Raw genomic sequence first — 16,002 nt, forward strand, 5'->3', positions numbered from 1 at the left:
AATATTTTTCTTGCATAAAGATACCAGACTAAATTATATTTAAAGGTCCCTTATGGGTCTATTACTCTCTGAAATGTAAGGTATCATCAGGGACCTAAATAAACCTCAAATACTTCCTCATTCACAACAGGGGAATTCACAGATAACAAGGCTAGCAAAGCTAATGGTTTTAGAAAGGTACCTGAGGAAACACATAGGCCTACAGGAGAAATTCTCTGCAGTGAAAGCTCTAAGGTTCTGCAGAGCTAGGAGGAGGGAGGTGCCTACTTTCAAATGGCTTTCATCCAGAGCAGACAGCAAAATAGAGTTCAGCAGTGTGGTTCCCTAACATTCATTTTTCCAGTCAAGGCAAGCTAATTATTTTCCACCTTCTTTTAAGAATAAGGGAGACAATATTCAAATATATTCCTGTCTCCAATAACCCAGTTTGGGAAACGTGTACAAATTTGGATCTTGGGACTTCCCTGGTGGTCCAGTGGTTAAGAATCCTCCTTCCAATGCAAGGGATGCAGGTTCGATCCCTGGTTGGGGAAACTAAGATCCCACATGCCGCGGGGCAACTAAGCCCCACGCGCCGCAACTAGAGAGCCCACGCACTCTGGAGCCCGCACGCCAAAACTAGAGAAGCCTGCGCACCACAGCAAAAGATCCCACGTGCCACAACTAAGAGACCTGACACAGCCAAAAACTTTAAAAAAAGAAAAAAAAAAAGAATAAAACAAATTTGGATCTTGACTTGAAAACCTTTTAACATAACTACAAAAATATTTATTAGAAATAAATAAGAGCCTCCTAGTTTGCATTCCAGGTGTGTGTGTGTGTATATATATATATATATATATATATATATATATATATATATATATATAAAATATACGTATATGTATATATATATATATATATACTACACACATATTAACAGTGTAAGCTTGTTATTTGTCTGATATGAAGGGTGAAAGCTTTACCAAATGCAAATAAGAAAATAGCTGACTATGAACTATGAATTTTTACAGTCTGTGTTTACCTTTTTTGTTACTAATACACTATCACTGGGGGGATATTTTCAGTAGTGTAGTAACAGGAATAGGTTTCTGCTAGGTCCATTTTAAAGCCACACTTTAACCCTAACTAACCACCTTATGTATTTCCAAGGGATAACAATGAATTTTATGGTTTGGGAATAGATTTTCCTGAAAGAAAGAGAAAAAACAAAACAAAACAAAACAAAAAAACTAGTCTATTCACTCTATTCTGGGCCTCCTAGCACTAATTTATAACTTGTTAATCCACCTTTACTTAGGAACAGAAAGCAGTTATTATATAGACAGTTTACAATGATGGTTGCCAGAGAGGAGCGGGGTTCAGGGCATGGACAAAATAGGTAAAGGGGATTAAGAGGCACAAACTTCCAGTTATAAGTCATGGGGATGTAATATGCAGAACTGGCAATTTAGTCAATGATACTGTAATAACTTTAACTGGTAACAGATGGTAACTAGACTTATCAATGTGATTATCTCATAATGTGAAATAAAAGAAACCTCCTTTTATTTATTTATTTATGGCTGCGTTGGGTCTTTGTTGCTGCAGATGGGCTTTCTCTAGTTGCGCAGAGCGGGGGCTACCGTTCGTTGCGGTGCGTGGGCTTCTCGTTGCGGTGCGCGGGCTTCTCATTGCGGTGGCTTCTCTTGTTGCGGAGCACAGGCTCTAGGCACGCGGGTTCAGTAGTTGTGGCTCGCGGGCTCTAGAACTCAGGCTCAGTAGTTGTGGTGCACGGGCTTAGCTGCTCCGCGGCATGTGGGTTCTTCCCGGAAGAGGGCTCTAACCTGTGTCCCCTGCATTGGCAGGCGGATTCTTAACCACTGCACCACCAGGGAAGTCCGGAAACCTCATTTTAAATGGAGTCAGGAAACCCTGAAGTCCCTGGGGAGCTCTCATGTAGTACCGTTCTTTTTTTTTTGTAAGTACCATCCTTGAAGCCTGCATAACCAGCATGAAGACGGAAGACTGAAATGTTACTTTTCTTCTGGTGCAAGTGAGGAATTTTATCTCCTGCTTTAAAAAAAAAAAAAAAAAGGAAGATCTCTCCCCATACCAGCAACAACGATCTATCCACTACTTGCAGCCAATGAAAAACAGTCACAACCTTGAACTCTCCAATGAACTTTTCTTCAAAACAACCCTCCCCAATTTCCTCCTAAAACCTAATAAAAGCCAGCCACGCTCCTTTGTTCTTTGGGCTTGCCTGTGATTCCCTACAGCCTGTCTGTTCCAAATTGCAATTCTCTGCTATTCCCAAATAAACCTATTTTGCTGGTAAAATAACTGGCTGCTTTATTTTTGAGATTGACATTACTTGGTGATCTGAAGTGGGATCCAAAGAAGACCCCCAACAACTCCAATGCTGGTGTGCAAACGGGTGCCAGTACCCATAGAGCCCATTGAGCTCACTCCTTTCTCACCAACCCTGGAGTTTGAGGGTAAGTCTCTTCTGGATCTGAGCTCCACATTCTTTGCATTTTAAGTTCTCTGTCTTTATTTAAGATCTGTTTTTATGAAGCTTCCTGGTAAGTCACCCATTTTGTTCAAAATGGGGGAAAACACATGATTCCCAGTGTTTTAGAACAGCTGTTGGAAAAAAGGGCCCTCATAATTAAGATGTTTTAGGGAATCAAAGGCAAGAAAGGTTTCACCTGGTCCTTGACCAGGCTCTTGTGCCTTTCTGGAAAAATAGGTGAACTTTTGGATAAGTTGGAATTGCAATGGCCATTCTGGGGAACTTATGTTTTAGATAAGTCCACCTGAAGGGGCACCCTTAAAAGAGAGGATCCCAAATCTCTCAGAGACACTGGAATGCATTATTTGATTGTTATGCAGAAGCTTTTAAAAAACAAAATGACTTACAGTATGCAAATAAAAAATTTTTTAGTAAAAAACTGGCCATCTGAGGGACTTCCCTGGCAGTCCAGTGGTTAAGATTCCAGGCTTCCACTGCAGGGGCACAGGTTCGATCCCTGGTCGGGGGAACTAAGGTCCCACATGCGGCGCTGCATGGCCAAAATATTTTTTACTTTAATTAAAAAATAAAACTGGTCATCTGAGCAAGTAACCTTAACTTATTCCATCTGCCAGAAACACAATTTGGATCCAACTATTTCTTTGAGTTTTATACCTAAGACATGGTTAATTTTTTTTTTTTTTTTTTTTTTTTGGGCCGTGCCGCACAGCTTTTGGGATCTTAGTTCCCCGACCAGGGATTGAACCTAGGCCCTCCACAGTGAAAGCATGGAGTCCTAACCACTGGACCGCCAGGGAATTCCTTATGGCTAATTTTCTAAAAAACAAAAGCTATCGGGACTTTCCTGATGGTGCAGTGGTTAAGAAACTGCCTGCCAATGCAGGGGATGCAGGTTCGATCCCTGGTCTGGGAAGATCCCATATGCCGCGCACCACAACTACTGAGCCTGAGTTCTAGAGCCCACGAGCCACAACTACTGAGCCCACACGCCACAACTACTGAAGCCTGCATGCCTAGAGCCCGTGCTCTGCAACAAGAGAAGCCACCACAATGAGAAGCCTGCGCACTGCAACAAAGAGTAGCCCCCGCTGGCTGCAACTGGAAAAAGCCCGTGTGCAGTAACGAAGACTCAATGCGACCAAAAATAAATAAATAAATAAATAAATTTATAATAAATAAATTGACTTTAAAAAAATTTTTAAAAAAGCTATCAGATCTCTGTATCTGTATATTATGTACGTCTATATGTGTACATTATAAGTATATATTTTTCTACCTCTGGATGATATTGCCAAAATTAATTTCTTAAGAGCTCTATTTAATTGCCTTAAAGAAAAACTAAGTATTTATATAAATCAGGTACACTCTCAGAAATATAGAAACTAACCCAAATGTTTTTCAAGTTCTCATGATCTGAGATAATCTTCAATAAATAAAAGCCCGTTTAAATTTGTTGGCTTAATGAAAATAGGCATGTCTCCAGAGTTACCAATATTGAAGCAATGCAAACACACAACTTTTTCTACCTGAGTTTACTGATCAAATGAGCTCATGCTATTTGTTACACAATTTGTCAACAGCAAAAAAAAACAAAACAAAAAAACCCCTAAGATGATGGTTAGCTGTTTAATGTCTAATCCAAGCATCGCTGTTAAAAACAAGTGTTTTCAGGGAGATCAGCTCGGTGCTTTGTGACCACCTAGAGGGGTGGGATAGGGAGGGTGGGAGGGAGGGAGATGCAAGAGGGAAGAGATATGGCAACATATGTATATGTGTAACTGATTCACTTTGTTGTAAAGCAGAAGCTAGCACACCATTGTAAAGCAATTATACTTCAATAAAGATGTTTAAAAAAAAAAAAAAACAAGTGTTTTTTTTTAATGAAAATAAAAGTTTTTATTGAGTTAAACTAGATAATGGATTTTCATTGAATATCTAAATCATTTCTAACTAAAATAAACATTAAATGGTAAACATAAATGTATCTACTTTTGGCTTTTTAACTTTTACAGAGATGAAAAATATTTACGTCTATTAACAAACGTTTTATGCCACACTGAAAAAATTTATTATGAAGAAGCATTTTAAAATGTATTTATAAGTTTGCTAATCTACTGCAGGATGTTCATATATGATAGACAGTTCACAATTGCCTGCTTTCTAGTTTTCACTGGGAAGCAAAGATTATAAATAGTTAAAAAGATCAGAAAGAGAGCTGAGAATACAAAATGAATCAAAGAGAAAATGTCAAAACATTTTGAGTAAGAAGCGTAAATTAACTCTGCACAAACTATGTGCATTGATACTGAGAAAATGCAGGCAAAGCAGCAAGCACCCCTTTGGAAGCTAAGAAGCACTGGAACGCCCATGAAAGCTTTCTCCTACTGTGGGACGATTTACTGTAATTTCTTGTTTTTCAAACTGTGATCACAGAACATTGATGAATTATGATTAACATGTACCTAAATAGAAAATATATATATTTCTATATTAATCTGTATAGATAAATGGATAATATGTACCTTTAATTTATCTATAATTTATAGATAGATTTATATTTATTATCTATTTATAAATAAAAGAATAATTTCATAAAAGGCAAACTAGAATACATGCATGGCATATACTTAAAGTAGGAAATACATGTCAGCTTATTAAACTTTTTTTTTAATAAATTTATTTATTTATTTATTTGGCTGCATTGGGTCTTTGTTGCTGCGCACGTGCTTTTCTCTAGTTGTGGCGAGTGTCGTTGCCAGGCGTGGGCTTCTCATTGCGGTGGCTTCTCTTGTTGCAAAGCACGGGCTCTAGGTGCGTGGGCTTCAGTAGTTGTGGTTTGCGGGCTCAGTAGCTGTGGCTCGCGGGCTCCAGAGCGCAGGCTCAGTAGTTGTGGTGCACGGGCTTAGTTGCTCTGCGGCATGTGGGATCTTCCCAGACTAGGGCTTGAACCTGTGTCCACTGAATTGGCAGGCGGATTCTTAACCACTGTGCCACCAGGGAAGTCCCTTAAACTTTTATTTCAGTTACTTATATGGTTTTATATATGTAAGTATGTGCTGGGCCATAAATACACTACATTTCTTACTGTGAAATGATCCAACACATTTAAAAGCCACTGTTCTTATGCCACAGTAAATTGAGCAACAAAAAGGGTCTATGCAGCCAGCTGAAAAGGCCAAAACAAGAACCACCTCCCTTTCTGCCCTGTACATAATCGATGATAACTCCTCAAGGCCAGGAGGTAATCACTCTCTGATAGGCTCATACTTTGTTGCCTTGACAGCCAGGCAGCAATCTTTGTTTAAAAGAACACCCCCGCTCCTTTCTTATAACTATTGCAAGGCTGGGAAATCTGCTGGTAGCTTACCAGATATTTATAACTCTGCCATCAGTTTAGAAGTTGTTGTCCCATCTTTCAAATCTTTATTCTGCCTACTTATCTTAGAGCAACTCTCTTCAGCAATAATGCAGGGATCCTGTTGCCCTTCCCTGTTCTATCATTCCCAGTATAGCAGAGCCATGTCAGAATGAGCCTCTACACTGTAATTTCCAAAAAGCATATGGTTTAACTATATTATGTAGAAGGAGTTTATATTCATTTAATGTAATGCATAGGCAATTACACTATCCTCTAAGAGTAAATCTGAAATTACTCTGTAACAACTGCCTTGAATCATTTTTTCTCTAGATAAGCTTTGTAAGTTTTTGAAATTGAGAAAACAATATTTGAACTAATAAAATTGAAATTGTGAGAAAAAAATACAGATTGCTATAAAAGATCCCGTGCCAAAATCAATTTGTAAAAGAGCTAAGGCTTCTTACAGCTAGGTAAGCTTCTATAATTGCTTTTGAAATCTTTTTGTCACTTGGGTTAAATGAATAATTAAATATTATTTCACAATGATCCATGATCCTATTTAGTTAAGTGTCCAAACCTTTTGATCTTTTTGACAATCATCCCCCAAATCAAATTCTAAATGAAGACTTTTTGACCTTACACTACCTCTGGGATATTTCCAGAGGGCCCCTGGAGCATCTCAAAGGATCTGTTCTCTTACCTTACAAAAAGGAAGATATTAAAGTAATTAGGCTTATTTGATATGTTAAATTACATGGGAAGCACTTTCAAATAAGAAATAATACTGGATTTCCCTGGTGGCGCAGTGGTTAAGAATCCGCCTGCCAATGCAGGGGACACGGGTTCGAGCCCTGGTCCGGGAAGATCCCACATGCCGCGGAGCAACTAAGCCCGTGCGCCACAACTACTGAGCCTGCGCTCTAGAGCCCGCGAGCCACAACCACTGAGTCCACGTGCCACAACTACTGAAGCCCGCACGCCTAGAGCCCGTGCTCCTCAACAAGAGAAGCCACCGCAATGAGAAGCCCGCAAACCGCAACGAAAAGTAGCCCCCGGTCACTGCAACTAGAGAAAGACCGCGCGCAGCAGTGAAGACCCAACTCAGCCAAAAATAAATAAATAAATAAATTTATTGGGGGAAAAAAAAAATAATACTAAGCCTTCTTTACGTTACATCTGTATAGGTATATAAGTGTTTCAGAAATTATATGACATTCCTGAGAATCCGATATGTCCTGGTATAACGTTATCATTTGTAATTTCAGCTATTATCTTTAAATGTTGTATGTCACAGAAATAACCAAATTCTCTTGTCACCTGCATTATAATGAACTCTTAGATCTTTAACTTTTGCTATTTTTAAGTCTTTTGTCATTTATAGTTATTTACTCTGATGCTTTGCAAAAATGTTCCCACAACCTGAAGGAATTTCATCTTCAAAGAGATTCATGGGAAAGACCTTGACAAGTACTCTAGAATGCAAGGTTTTTTGTTTTGTTTTGTTTTGTTTTTGGCCGTGCGTAGTTCCCCCATCCAGGGATCAAACCCGTGCCCCCTGCAGTGGAAGTGCAGAGTCTTAACCACTGGACCGCCAGGGAAGTCCCTGGAATGCAGGTTTCTGATAACTTTAAGATCATAACACTGAAGTGGATAAAAATTTCTAAGACTTTAATGGCAAACTGATTGATTCATAAAGTTGCTAACCCAAGATCAAGATCAACAAGAATTAATTACAGGAGACTAAATGAACCTATAAGGATGATTATAAATTTTGACTTCTTATGCTGTTTCTCTAATGTTTTATTTTTCCAGATTTAAGGAAACTTTTTCTCTTAAGCATCTATGACTTACAGCAATTTGGTAAAAGATATCTTTGTAAGCAAAGATCAAATATATATCTTTTTTTCCCCTTCCTGATCCCTCCAGAATTCAGAGACTCATTATTCTTATTGTTAATCACAACATATGTATTTGCATAAGTTCAATAAAAATCTACTCTCCTTGTAACAGAAAACAATTGGAAATATTGGCTATTTTACCAAGGCTTTAACTAGCTTATCATACTTAAGAGAGATATACATAGACTCAGAAATAATCAGATAGTTTTAAGGAACTACTTGTAAAAATTGGCCTAGTACCTTGCTTTCAAGCTTCCAACAAGGTAAGCTTAAAAAGAGCTTATATGATCAATCACTATTCTCGTTGTGTTTATGTAAATAATCAGGCCAAATTTAATACAACCAAATTAGTTTTACTATGATTATCTTTGACAAAAAGAAGGATAATTATGAAGAGAGAAATTATGTTTGCACCTTTGTAGATACTAGATTCTTGTCCTGCTAATTATCTTTAAGGTTATACACCTGAGCTGGACTGGATCCTAAACTCTTCTAGTTTCATCATATATCTGACTACCAATCTCCAAACTAACGTTTCCAATTTCTCTCACCCTTCTGATTTCAAATCACTAAAAACAACAATTGCCCTTAAATCTCCTTGGAAGGGACTATAATAGGTCCTCCTCACTACACAGGTGAATGGCCAAACTTGAGACTCAAGCTTTGGGTACACATTTCACAGCTAAAGAAGGCTCCAACTGACATCCAGTCCTGTACAAGCACTGGAGGCCTCTGAATCAAACTGACCAGGAACTGAAGTAGATGACAGCTGAAGGAGACAGCTTTCCCAAGATGACCAGACCAGGCCTGTATACCATTTCCCACTGTTACTTCCTACCTTATCCTTTCCCTCTTTTTCTTGGGATGAAATGCTCTTATCTGTATTTCTCAGTCTATTACAAAAGGGGAAAACTTATCTAATTGTTGGGTTTGCCACCAGAAACCTTGATCTGTTCACAACAATAGTGAACCTTTAGTCCATACTGTAATGAATTTTTTTTCACTTTTCCCAAGTGCTACTGCTAATTTCACCTGGTGTTCCTTGATGACAGCTACAAAGTAAGATTTTTGAAGCTTCCCATTGTTCCACCCCATTAAGCCTCCATGGTCACCTTAAACAAGAACTTCAAGAAGGCATACATGACTCCAAGTATGCCTCCATAGGGAGAACCTTTCTCCTTTGGGTCAGAATAAGTGCCAATGAAATGCATGATCAGAGATCTCTCCCGAACATCAGGAGTGCTAGCTGATTCCGCAGCCAAAGCAACAGCAACCCAACAATGACCACTTGACTTGTTGACTAAAGTAATTTTGGATAACTGCATGGCCTTTGATTATCAACTTGCTGAGCAAGGAGGCATTTGTACGACAGCAAATACCACCTGTTGCGTACAGATAAGTGCCTCTGGAAAAACAGAAACTCAGTTACACAAAATCAGGGAACAAGCCCATTGGTTACACCTTCCACCTGATGGCCCTTGCCTGGTCTTTTGACCTATTTAGCTGATTACCTTCAGGTGTGGGCTCCTGGCTTCGAACCATCATACAAACTGAACTTATATTAATTTAAATTCTGCTTCACATAATCATTTTTAAGCTTTGTGCCTGTTGCCTGTTAAATCTTTGTAGAAATGACTTACCCAAGAGAGTGACGTTAGCTCAAACTTCAAGATGATCTCCAATGCTTAAGACCTTGGTAAGATATAGAGTTGGTTTTTTAAAAATTTATTTATTTTTTATTTTTATTTTATTTATTTTTGGCTGCGTTGGGTCTTCCTTGCTGTGCGCGGGCTTTCTCTAGTTGCGGCCAGCGGGGGCTACTCTTCATTGTGGTATGCGGGTTTTTCATTGCAGTGGCTTCTCTTGTTGCGGAGCACGGGCTCTAGGCGCGCAGGCTTCAGTAGTTGTGGATCGCAGTCTCCAGAGCACAGGCTCAGTAGTTGTGGCGCACGGGCTTAGTCGCTCTGCGGCATGTGGGATCTTTCTGGACCAGGGCTTGAACCCATGTCCCCTGCATTGGCAGGCGGATTCTTAACCACTGCGCCACCAGGGAAGCCCCTTTTAAGGAAAGGTCTTGATCAAAAGGGGTAAATGTGAACATAAATAAAGGAAACTTCATTTTAAATGGAGTCAGGAAGCCCTAAAGGGGGGACTCTCAATACAGGTAACACCAGTTGCAGTCTGCATACTAAGCAGGAAAAAGGAAGATAAGAATGTTACTTTTCTTCTGGTACAAGGGAGGACATTTTTACATAGGAATTTCACCTCCTGCTTTTAAAAGAAGGAAGGAAGATCCCTCCCAGCTCCAGCAACAACACTCTAACCACCACTTGCAGCCAGAGAGAAACTCAAAATCTTGAACTCTCCTTCTTCTCCAGAGAACTTCTCTTCAAACAGTGCCCCCCAGTTTCCTCCCAAAATCTAATAAAAGCAAGTCACTCTCCTTTGTTCTCTGGATTTGCCTATGATTCCCCATTGCTTGCTTGTCTCAAATTGTGATTCTCTGCTATTCCTGAATAAACCCACCTTGCTGGTAAAATAACTGGTTGCTTTATTTTTGAGGGTAACAATGTATATAAATGTAAAATCACTGTTGTACACTTGAAAGTAATGTAACATTGTATGTCAGTTATGCTTCAATTTAAAAAAGTTTTACAAAACTCTAAATAGCACAAGGAATCCCTACTTCCTAAATATCTTTCAGGGTCAAACAATTTCCTCCCTCCCCAAGTTTCTGTCCTCCCTCCCCAAGTTTCTGTCCTCCCTCCCCAAGTTTCTGTCCTCACTCCTTCAATTCAGCTACCAAATTTGAAATGTGTCTTTAAATCTCTCTTTCTAAAAGACCCTAGAGCTGTTTCATAAAGTTGGTTGGTTTAGGCCTAAAAATGGGGCCTACCCTACCCTTTTAACAGCTTAGATGTTCAATGCTTAGGTGCTTACTCTGAATGACTGAACTACTGTTTGGTACCTTTAGTTTAAATAACAAGTAAACCAAATAGAACTATTTTTTTCTAAACCTTGCTCCTCCACATAATCAGGTAAATGCTTTCTGAACTGCCTTTAAAGGAAGTGGGCAGAGAAAAACAAAACTCATTGACAAATGGTGACAACGTGAAAATAATCAGCTGAGCTATCTGGACGAGAAGTTTCTCGATTTCATGGTGCTTCATCTTTAAAACTATGTGGACTTCTTAAATCTTAGGATTCGTCCAAATTAAAGCAATCGAGCACCCATTCCCACGTTGGTTTCTTCCGAACATGCGCCCTTCCCCCCATCCCGATCCCCACCCCACCCCCACCCCCGCCCCCGCCCTGGCCCTGGCGGTCATGCGCCAAAGACTGCAGCACCGGAGCTCGCGGCCCGCAGGCGCGGCGGACCCCGCCCCGCACGCCCGGCGCGGGGAAGGGCTCGGGGCCAGGAGACCGCCTCTGCGGCGGCCGAGCCGGGCGCCGAGTGGGTACGCCGGGCCGGGGGTGGGGCCTGCGGCCATGGCACCGCCTGTGCCCGCCAGCCCCTCCCCGGACCGTTACTTAAGTGGATCCCGCACCACCCCCGCCTCAGTGCGTTACTTACCTCGACTCTTAGCTTGTCGAGAACGGTAACCGGGACCCGGTGTCTACTCCTGTTGCCTGCGCCTGCTGACCCGTAGCCACCATGGTGAGTGGACCGCCGGCCTCTCTCGGGAAAACGGGGAGAAGCGAGCCCGGGGGAGCACGGAGGGCCTCTAGCTAGAGAGGGCTGGCGCCACCGCTGTCCATTTGGAGGGCGAAGAGCAAGGCGAGGGCCGAGGATGAGAGCAGATAGATCCCGGTTTGTGGAGAACGGCTGGGGCCCGGGAAGAGGGAACGGAGGGAGCCCACCGCCTTTTCTTCTGGGACTCTGGAAGGGGATGGCGGGCCACTAGCTCTCCTTCACCGTGGTTGGGACTCTCATTTAGCCCTTAACTCCTGGGCGCGGTGCCCTCAGGACTGCATTCTTTTCCCGCGCGTTCCCATCCCCCTCTTCCCCCAAGCCTTCGGCGAGCGCGCGCGCGGGCTCTCCCCGCCCTCACTTCCTCCTCAGCACGAAAAGCGGAGGCGGGAAGGCGCTGGACACGAACGCGCACGCGCGACCGTTACCTTCCCGCCAGGGAGTGGACGGGAGCCCGCCACTGCAGTATGCGCAGGCGCGCTGCGGCGCTGCAGGTCTATGGCTGGAGGGCGTGTCTCCTGTTACCCTGAGTTCTTTCTTTTAAAAAAATAAAAACGGTAAGATGAATGTGGAGAAGGACTCCTTATCGGTGTACTGCGCTACGCCAGTGTATTAGGGCAGTTAGCTCCCAACAGCCTGTAGAGGCCATCTGTCCCTCCCTGCCCTCTGCTGTGTTAGGAATGCGTCTGGGAGCAGGTGGTAGCGGTGAGGGGTTTTGAGGGAACGGAAATCGGATCTTGGTCCAGATCTGGGCCGCCGATAATCCCCTGCTGCGTCGTGACACATGTGGAGGTGCTAAACTGAACTCAATGCCTACGGGAAGCGGAGGATGGTTGGCCATGGCTGCGCCTCTGCAGACGTGGCTGTTGAGAGCCTCTGCAGCTGCGCGGCTCCGCGAACCGCGGCGGGGGTGGTGCGCGGGCGCGGGCGCGCGCACCCGGAATTGCTCATTCATCCTTTGCCGCAGAGCCCCACCCCTCGTCCCTGCAGCCGGACATTTCCTCTGCCCTGTTCTGGCCACGTGCTTCCTGTGTTGGGAGCTGCCCAGAAATCTGGCCACCTACTCTAAAATGGGATTCTGGGGCCTGAGCGCTAGATGGATGACCTTCTCCTTATCTTGATCCTCCAAAGGAGGAAGCAATGACTAAGGTCTGTTCTTGATCTGGAAAGAGGCCTTCCCAATTTAGAGGGGAAAAGGAAATTAATTTAAACTAATGGAGATCAAAAGTATAGCCCTTCTCCTAGGTTAAGAAAAAAAGCATTACACTGTAATTCGTTTTGAAAGGAAATTTGTAAGATTAAGTTTCCATAAACATTTTGTTCTGCTTCACAGTCACCACTAATTGGTTTTTAATGGTTTTTTTTTTCTTCCCTCTCACAGCGTGAGTGCATCTCCATCCACGTTGGCCAGGCTGGTGTCCAGATCGGCAATGCCTGCTGGGAGCTCTACTGCCTGGAACACGGCATCCAGCCCGATGGCCAGATGCCAAGTGACAAGACTATTGGGGGAGGAGATGACTCCTTCAACACCTTCTTCAGTGAGACAGGCGCTGGCAAGCATGTGCCCAGGGCAGTGTTTGTAGACCTGGAACCCACGGTCATTGGTGAGTTGACCTCAGTAACCCCAATGAGATCCCAGGGGTCTGGGACAGGAGGTGTGTCCTGGGGGCTCCATTGATGCCCTGGGGTCGAGCAGACTTGTGCAGGTTGTTAGTGATGGGTGGCTGCTTCGTTTTCCTTTTCCAGATGAAGTTCGCACTGGCACCTACCGCCAGCTCTTCCACCCTGAGCAGCTCATCACAGGCAAGGAAGATGCTGCCAATAACTATGCCCGAGGTCACTACACCATTGGCAAGGAGATCATTGACCTCGTCTTGGACCGAATTCGGAAACTGGTATGTTTATTCTCAAGAATAAAGTAAATTAGTGAACCTAAGGGAGATACTTGGAATATGCTCTTTTTTTCAAATACAGAATTGAAATGTAATAAAGAGTGAGGTTAATTATTCCTTTAAAGTTTTTTTAAAAGTTCAATTAAAATATGAACTATTTGATGTCATTTTATAAATATTAATAGAGATATTTTTAATAAAGAAATGCTGAGTAATTTAAGGAAGGTCTACATTTTTTAAAAAGTGTTTCTTGTCAGAATACAACCTAAATCTTTGGAGTTAATATGAAAAGTGAAAATATTTACTATGATTACTATGATGGTATCACAAAGAGCAATAACTATGTTTTTTCTATTCCTCTTTTCTAACAGGCTGACCAGTGCACAGGTCTTCAGGGCTTCTTGGTTTTCCACAGCTTTGGCGGGGGAACTGGTTCCGGGTTCACCTCCCTGCTGATGGAACGTCTCTCTGTCGATTATGGCAAGAAGTCCAAGCTGGAGTTCTCCATTTACCCAGCCCCTCAGGTTTCCACAGCTGTAGTTGAGCCCTACAACTCCATCCTCACCACCCACACCACCCTGGAGCACTCTGATTGTGCCTTCATGGTAGACAATGAGGCCATCTATGACATCTGTCGTAGAAACCTCGATATTGAGCGCCCAACCTACACGAATCTTAACCGCCTTATTAGCCAGATTGTGTCCTCCATCACCGCTTCCCTGCGATTTGATGGAGCCCTGAATGTTGATCTGACAGAATTCCAGACCAACCTGGTGCCCTATCCTCGCATCCACTTCCCTCTGGCCACATATGCCCCTGTCATCTCTGCTGAGAAAGCCTACCATGAACAGCTTTCTGTAGCAGAGATCACCAATGCTTGCTTTGAACCAGCCAACCAGATGGTGAAATGCGACCCTCGCCATGGTAAATACATGGCTTGCTGCCTGTTGTACCGTGGCGACGTGGTTCCCAAAGATGTCAATGCTGCCATTGCCACCATCAAGACCAAGCGCAGCATCCAGTTTGTAGACTGGTGCCCCACTGGCTTCAAAGTTGGCATTAATTACCAGCCTCCCACCGTGGTACCTGGTGGAGACCTGGCCAAAGTACAGCGAGCTGTGTGCATGCTGAGCAACACCACAGCCATCGCTGAGGCCTGGGCTCGCCTGGACCACAAGTTTGACCTGATGTATGCCAAGCGTGCCTTTGTTCACTGGTACGTGGGTGAGGGCATGGAGGAAGGAGAGTTTTCTGAGGCCCGTGAGGACATGGCTGCCCTTGAGAAGGATTATGAGGAGGTTGGTGTGGATTCTGTTGAAGGAGAGGGAGAGGAAGAAGGAGAAGAGTACTAATTACCATTCCTTTCAGCCCTGCAGCATGTCATATGCAGAACTTCAGCTTCAACATTAGCTGACAGGAGTAAAAGCTTTCTGACTAGATTGTCTTCACTTTAAACTGATCATGTATTGCTTTTCCATGTGTACCTGTAAGATTTTTCTGTCATGTCTGAAAAGTAAAGGCTTTAAGAAAAGAGTTCTGTGCTTCTAAATTGGTTTCTCCAATTCAAGATGTGCTACCACTCCTACACCTGAAAGTCTCTGCAACAGGGTGGTAATATCAAGGATTTCACTCTAGAAATCTCTGTGGGGGGAAGGAGCACACTGGTCTGGAAAAACAGAAGAGCTGGATTCTGAAACTGGTCTGTTAACTTTACCTCAACCAATATTTTTTGTTTTCAGATGTACAACATAATTTTTTTTTAATTTTTATTGCAGTATAGTTGATTTACAATGTTGTGTTTCAGGTGTATAGCAAAGTGAATCAGTTATACATACATCCACTCTTAGATCAACCAGTGTTGAAATCCAGGTCAGGGGGCTTGGGAAAATGTAAATTCAGATGAGAGTGGTTTTGCTAATCTAGATCTTGAAGTTATTGGGTAATTACAAGTTAGGTATGGGAAGTAGTTTTTAATATGCTACAAATACTACTGCTGTTTAAAGAGGCCTGCTAATCTATCAGTGGAACAAAAAAATCTTAGTGACCCTTGAACAGGTAAACATCAGGCTGGAGAATATTTGAGCAGGAAGATGTAAAAGCTGTTTCCCACCTGTAGGGAGGATGGGAGAAGAAAAGTTGCAAGATCAGAATTCTGGTGATCAAAAATCCTAGTATAGAAAAAAAAAAAAGTAAGCTATGTGCATGTGTGGGAAAGCGGCTGAGTGGCTGCTTTACAAGGGACGAAATGGCAACATTTGCAAAGGTTAGGATAAAAGTTTAGTTTATAGCACTTGGCATAGTTTACATTATTTCCAGTATAGTTTGGCTACATCTAAAGTTGACTAGAGAGATAGGTTAAATCCTCTGCATCTCATTTGCCTCCGAGAAGATGTACATTTCAAATTCAGGAAGCACAGGGATTATTAAGGTCTGAAGACATTGATGTTTTGGTTTAAGAGTAGAGAAGACCAAAATTTTATCAGTTTTTTCCTTAGTCCATAAATCCTATAAACTTAAAAATAGCTGCCCTCAACTGAAAAAATCTATAGACTTTTCAGAGAGAAAGCTCAGTTGGGTGGCACAGCAACACCCATATAGCCAGATACCACAGGTCCCAGGGGAAGGCAGATCCCAGGGCTTTAAAG

At 42.5% G+C, this 16,002-nt stretch overlaps 1 protein-coding gene and 1 long non-coding RNA gene across 3 annotated transcripts in view; one reads left to right on the forward strand and one right to left on the reverse strand.

Annotated features, from left to right (window-relative positions):
- Positions 1 to 11,829, reverse strand: part of LOC133101277 (uncharacterized) — a 78,472-nt gene extending 66,643 nt beyond the window's left edge. Inside the window, exons 1-2 of one of the 2 annotated variants that reach the window (XR_009702609.1) lie at positions 11,349 to 11,829; positions 9,415 to 9,832 (exon numbers count right to left, since the gene is read on the reverse strand). This is a non-coding gene — a long non-coding RNA (uncharacterized LOC133101277). The remainder of the gene's footprint in view (positions 1 to 9,414; positions 9,833 to 11,348) is intronic. The other variant, XR_009702610.1, reaches the window with a different exon arrangement.
- Positions 11,218 to 14,890, forward strand: LOC133101275 (tubulin alpha-1B chain). The gene is made up of 4 exons (XM_061205942.1): positions 11,218 to 11,432; positions 12,847 to 13,069; positions 13,212 to 13,360; positions 13,729 to 14,890. Exons 1-4 carry the CDS (start codon positions 11,430 to 11,432, stop codon positions 14,707 to 14,709), a joined length of 1,356 nt encoding a protein of 451 aa, XP_061061925.1. The 5' UTR covers positions 11,218 to 11,429; the 3' UTR covers positions 14,710 to 14,890.
- Positions 14,891 to 16,002: the final 1,112 nt, after the last annotated feature.

This window comes from Eubalaena glacialis, chromosome 11 (genome assembly GCF_028564815.1).
Source record: "Eubalaena glacialis isolate mEubGla1 chromosome 11, mEubGla1.1.hap2.+ XY, whole genome shotgun sequence".
In the NCBI taxonomy this organism is placed as follows: Eukaryota; Metazoa; Chordata; class Mammalia; order Artiodactyla; family Balaenidae; genus Eubalaena; species Eubalaena glacialis.

Excerpts from the sequence above, each read along its gene's own strand:
- LOC133101275 (XM_061205942.1), top strand. Across the intron at positions 13,070-13,211 it reads CCTGGAACCCACGGTCATTG|ATGAAGTTCGCACTGGCACC; the intron begins GTGAGTTGACCT and ends TTCCTTTTCCAG. Across the intron at positions 13,361-13,728 it reads TGGACCGAATTCGGAAACTG|GCTGACCAGTGCACAGGTCT; the intron begins GTATGTTTATTC and ends CTTTTCTAACAG.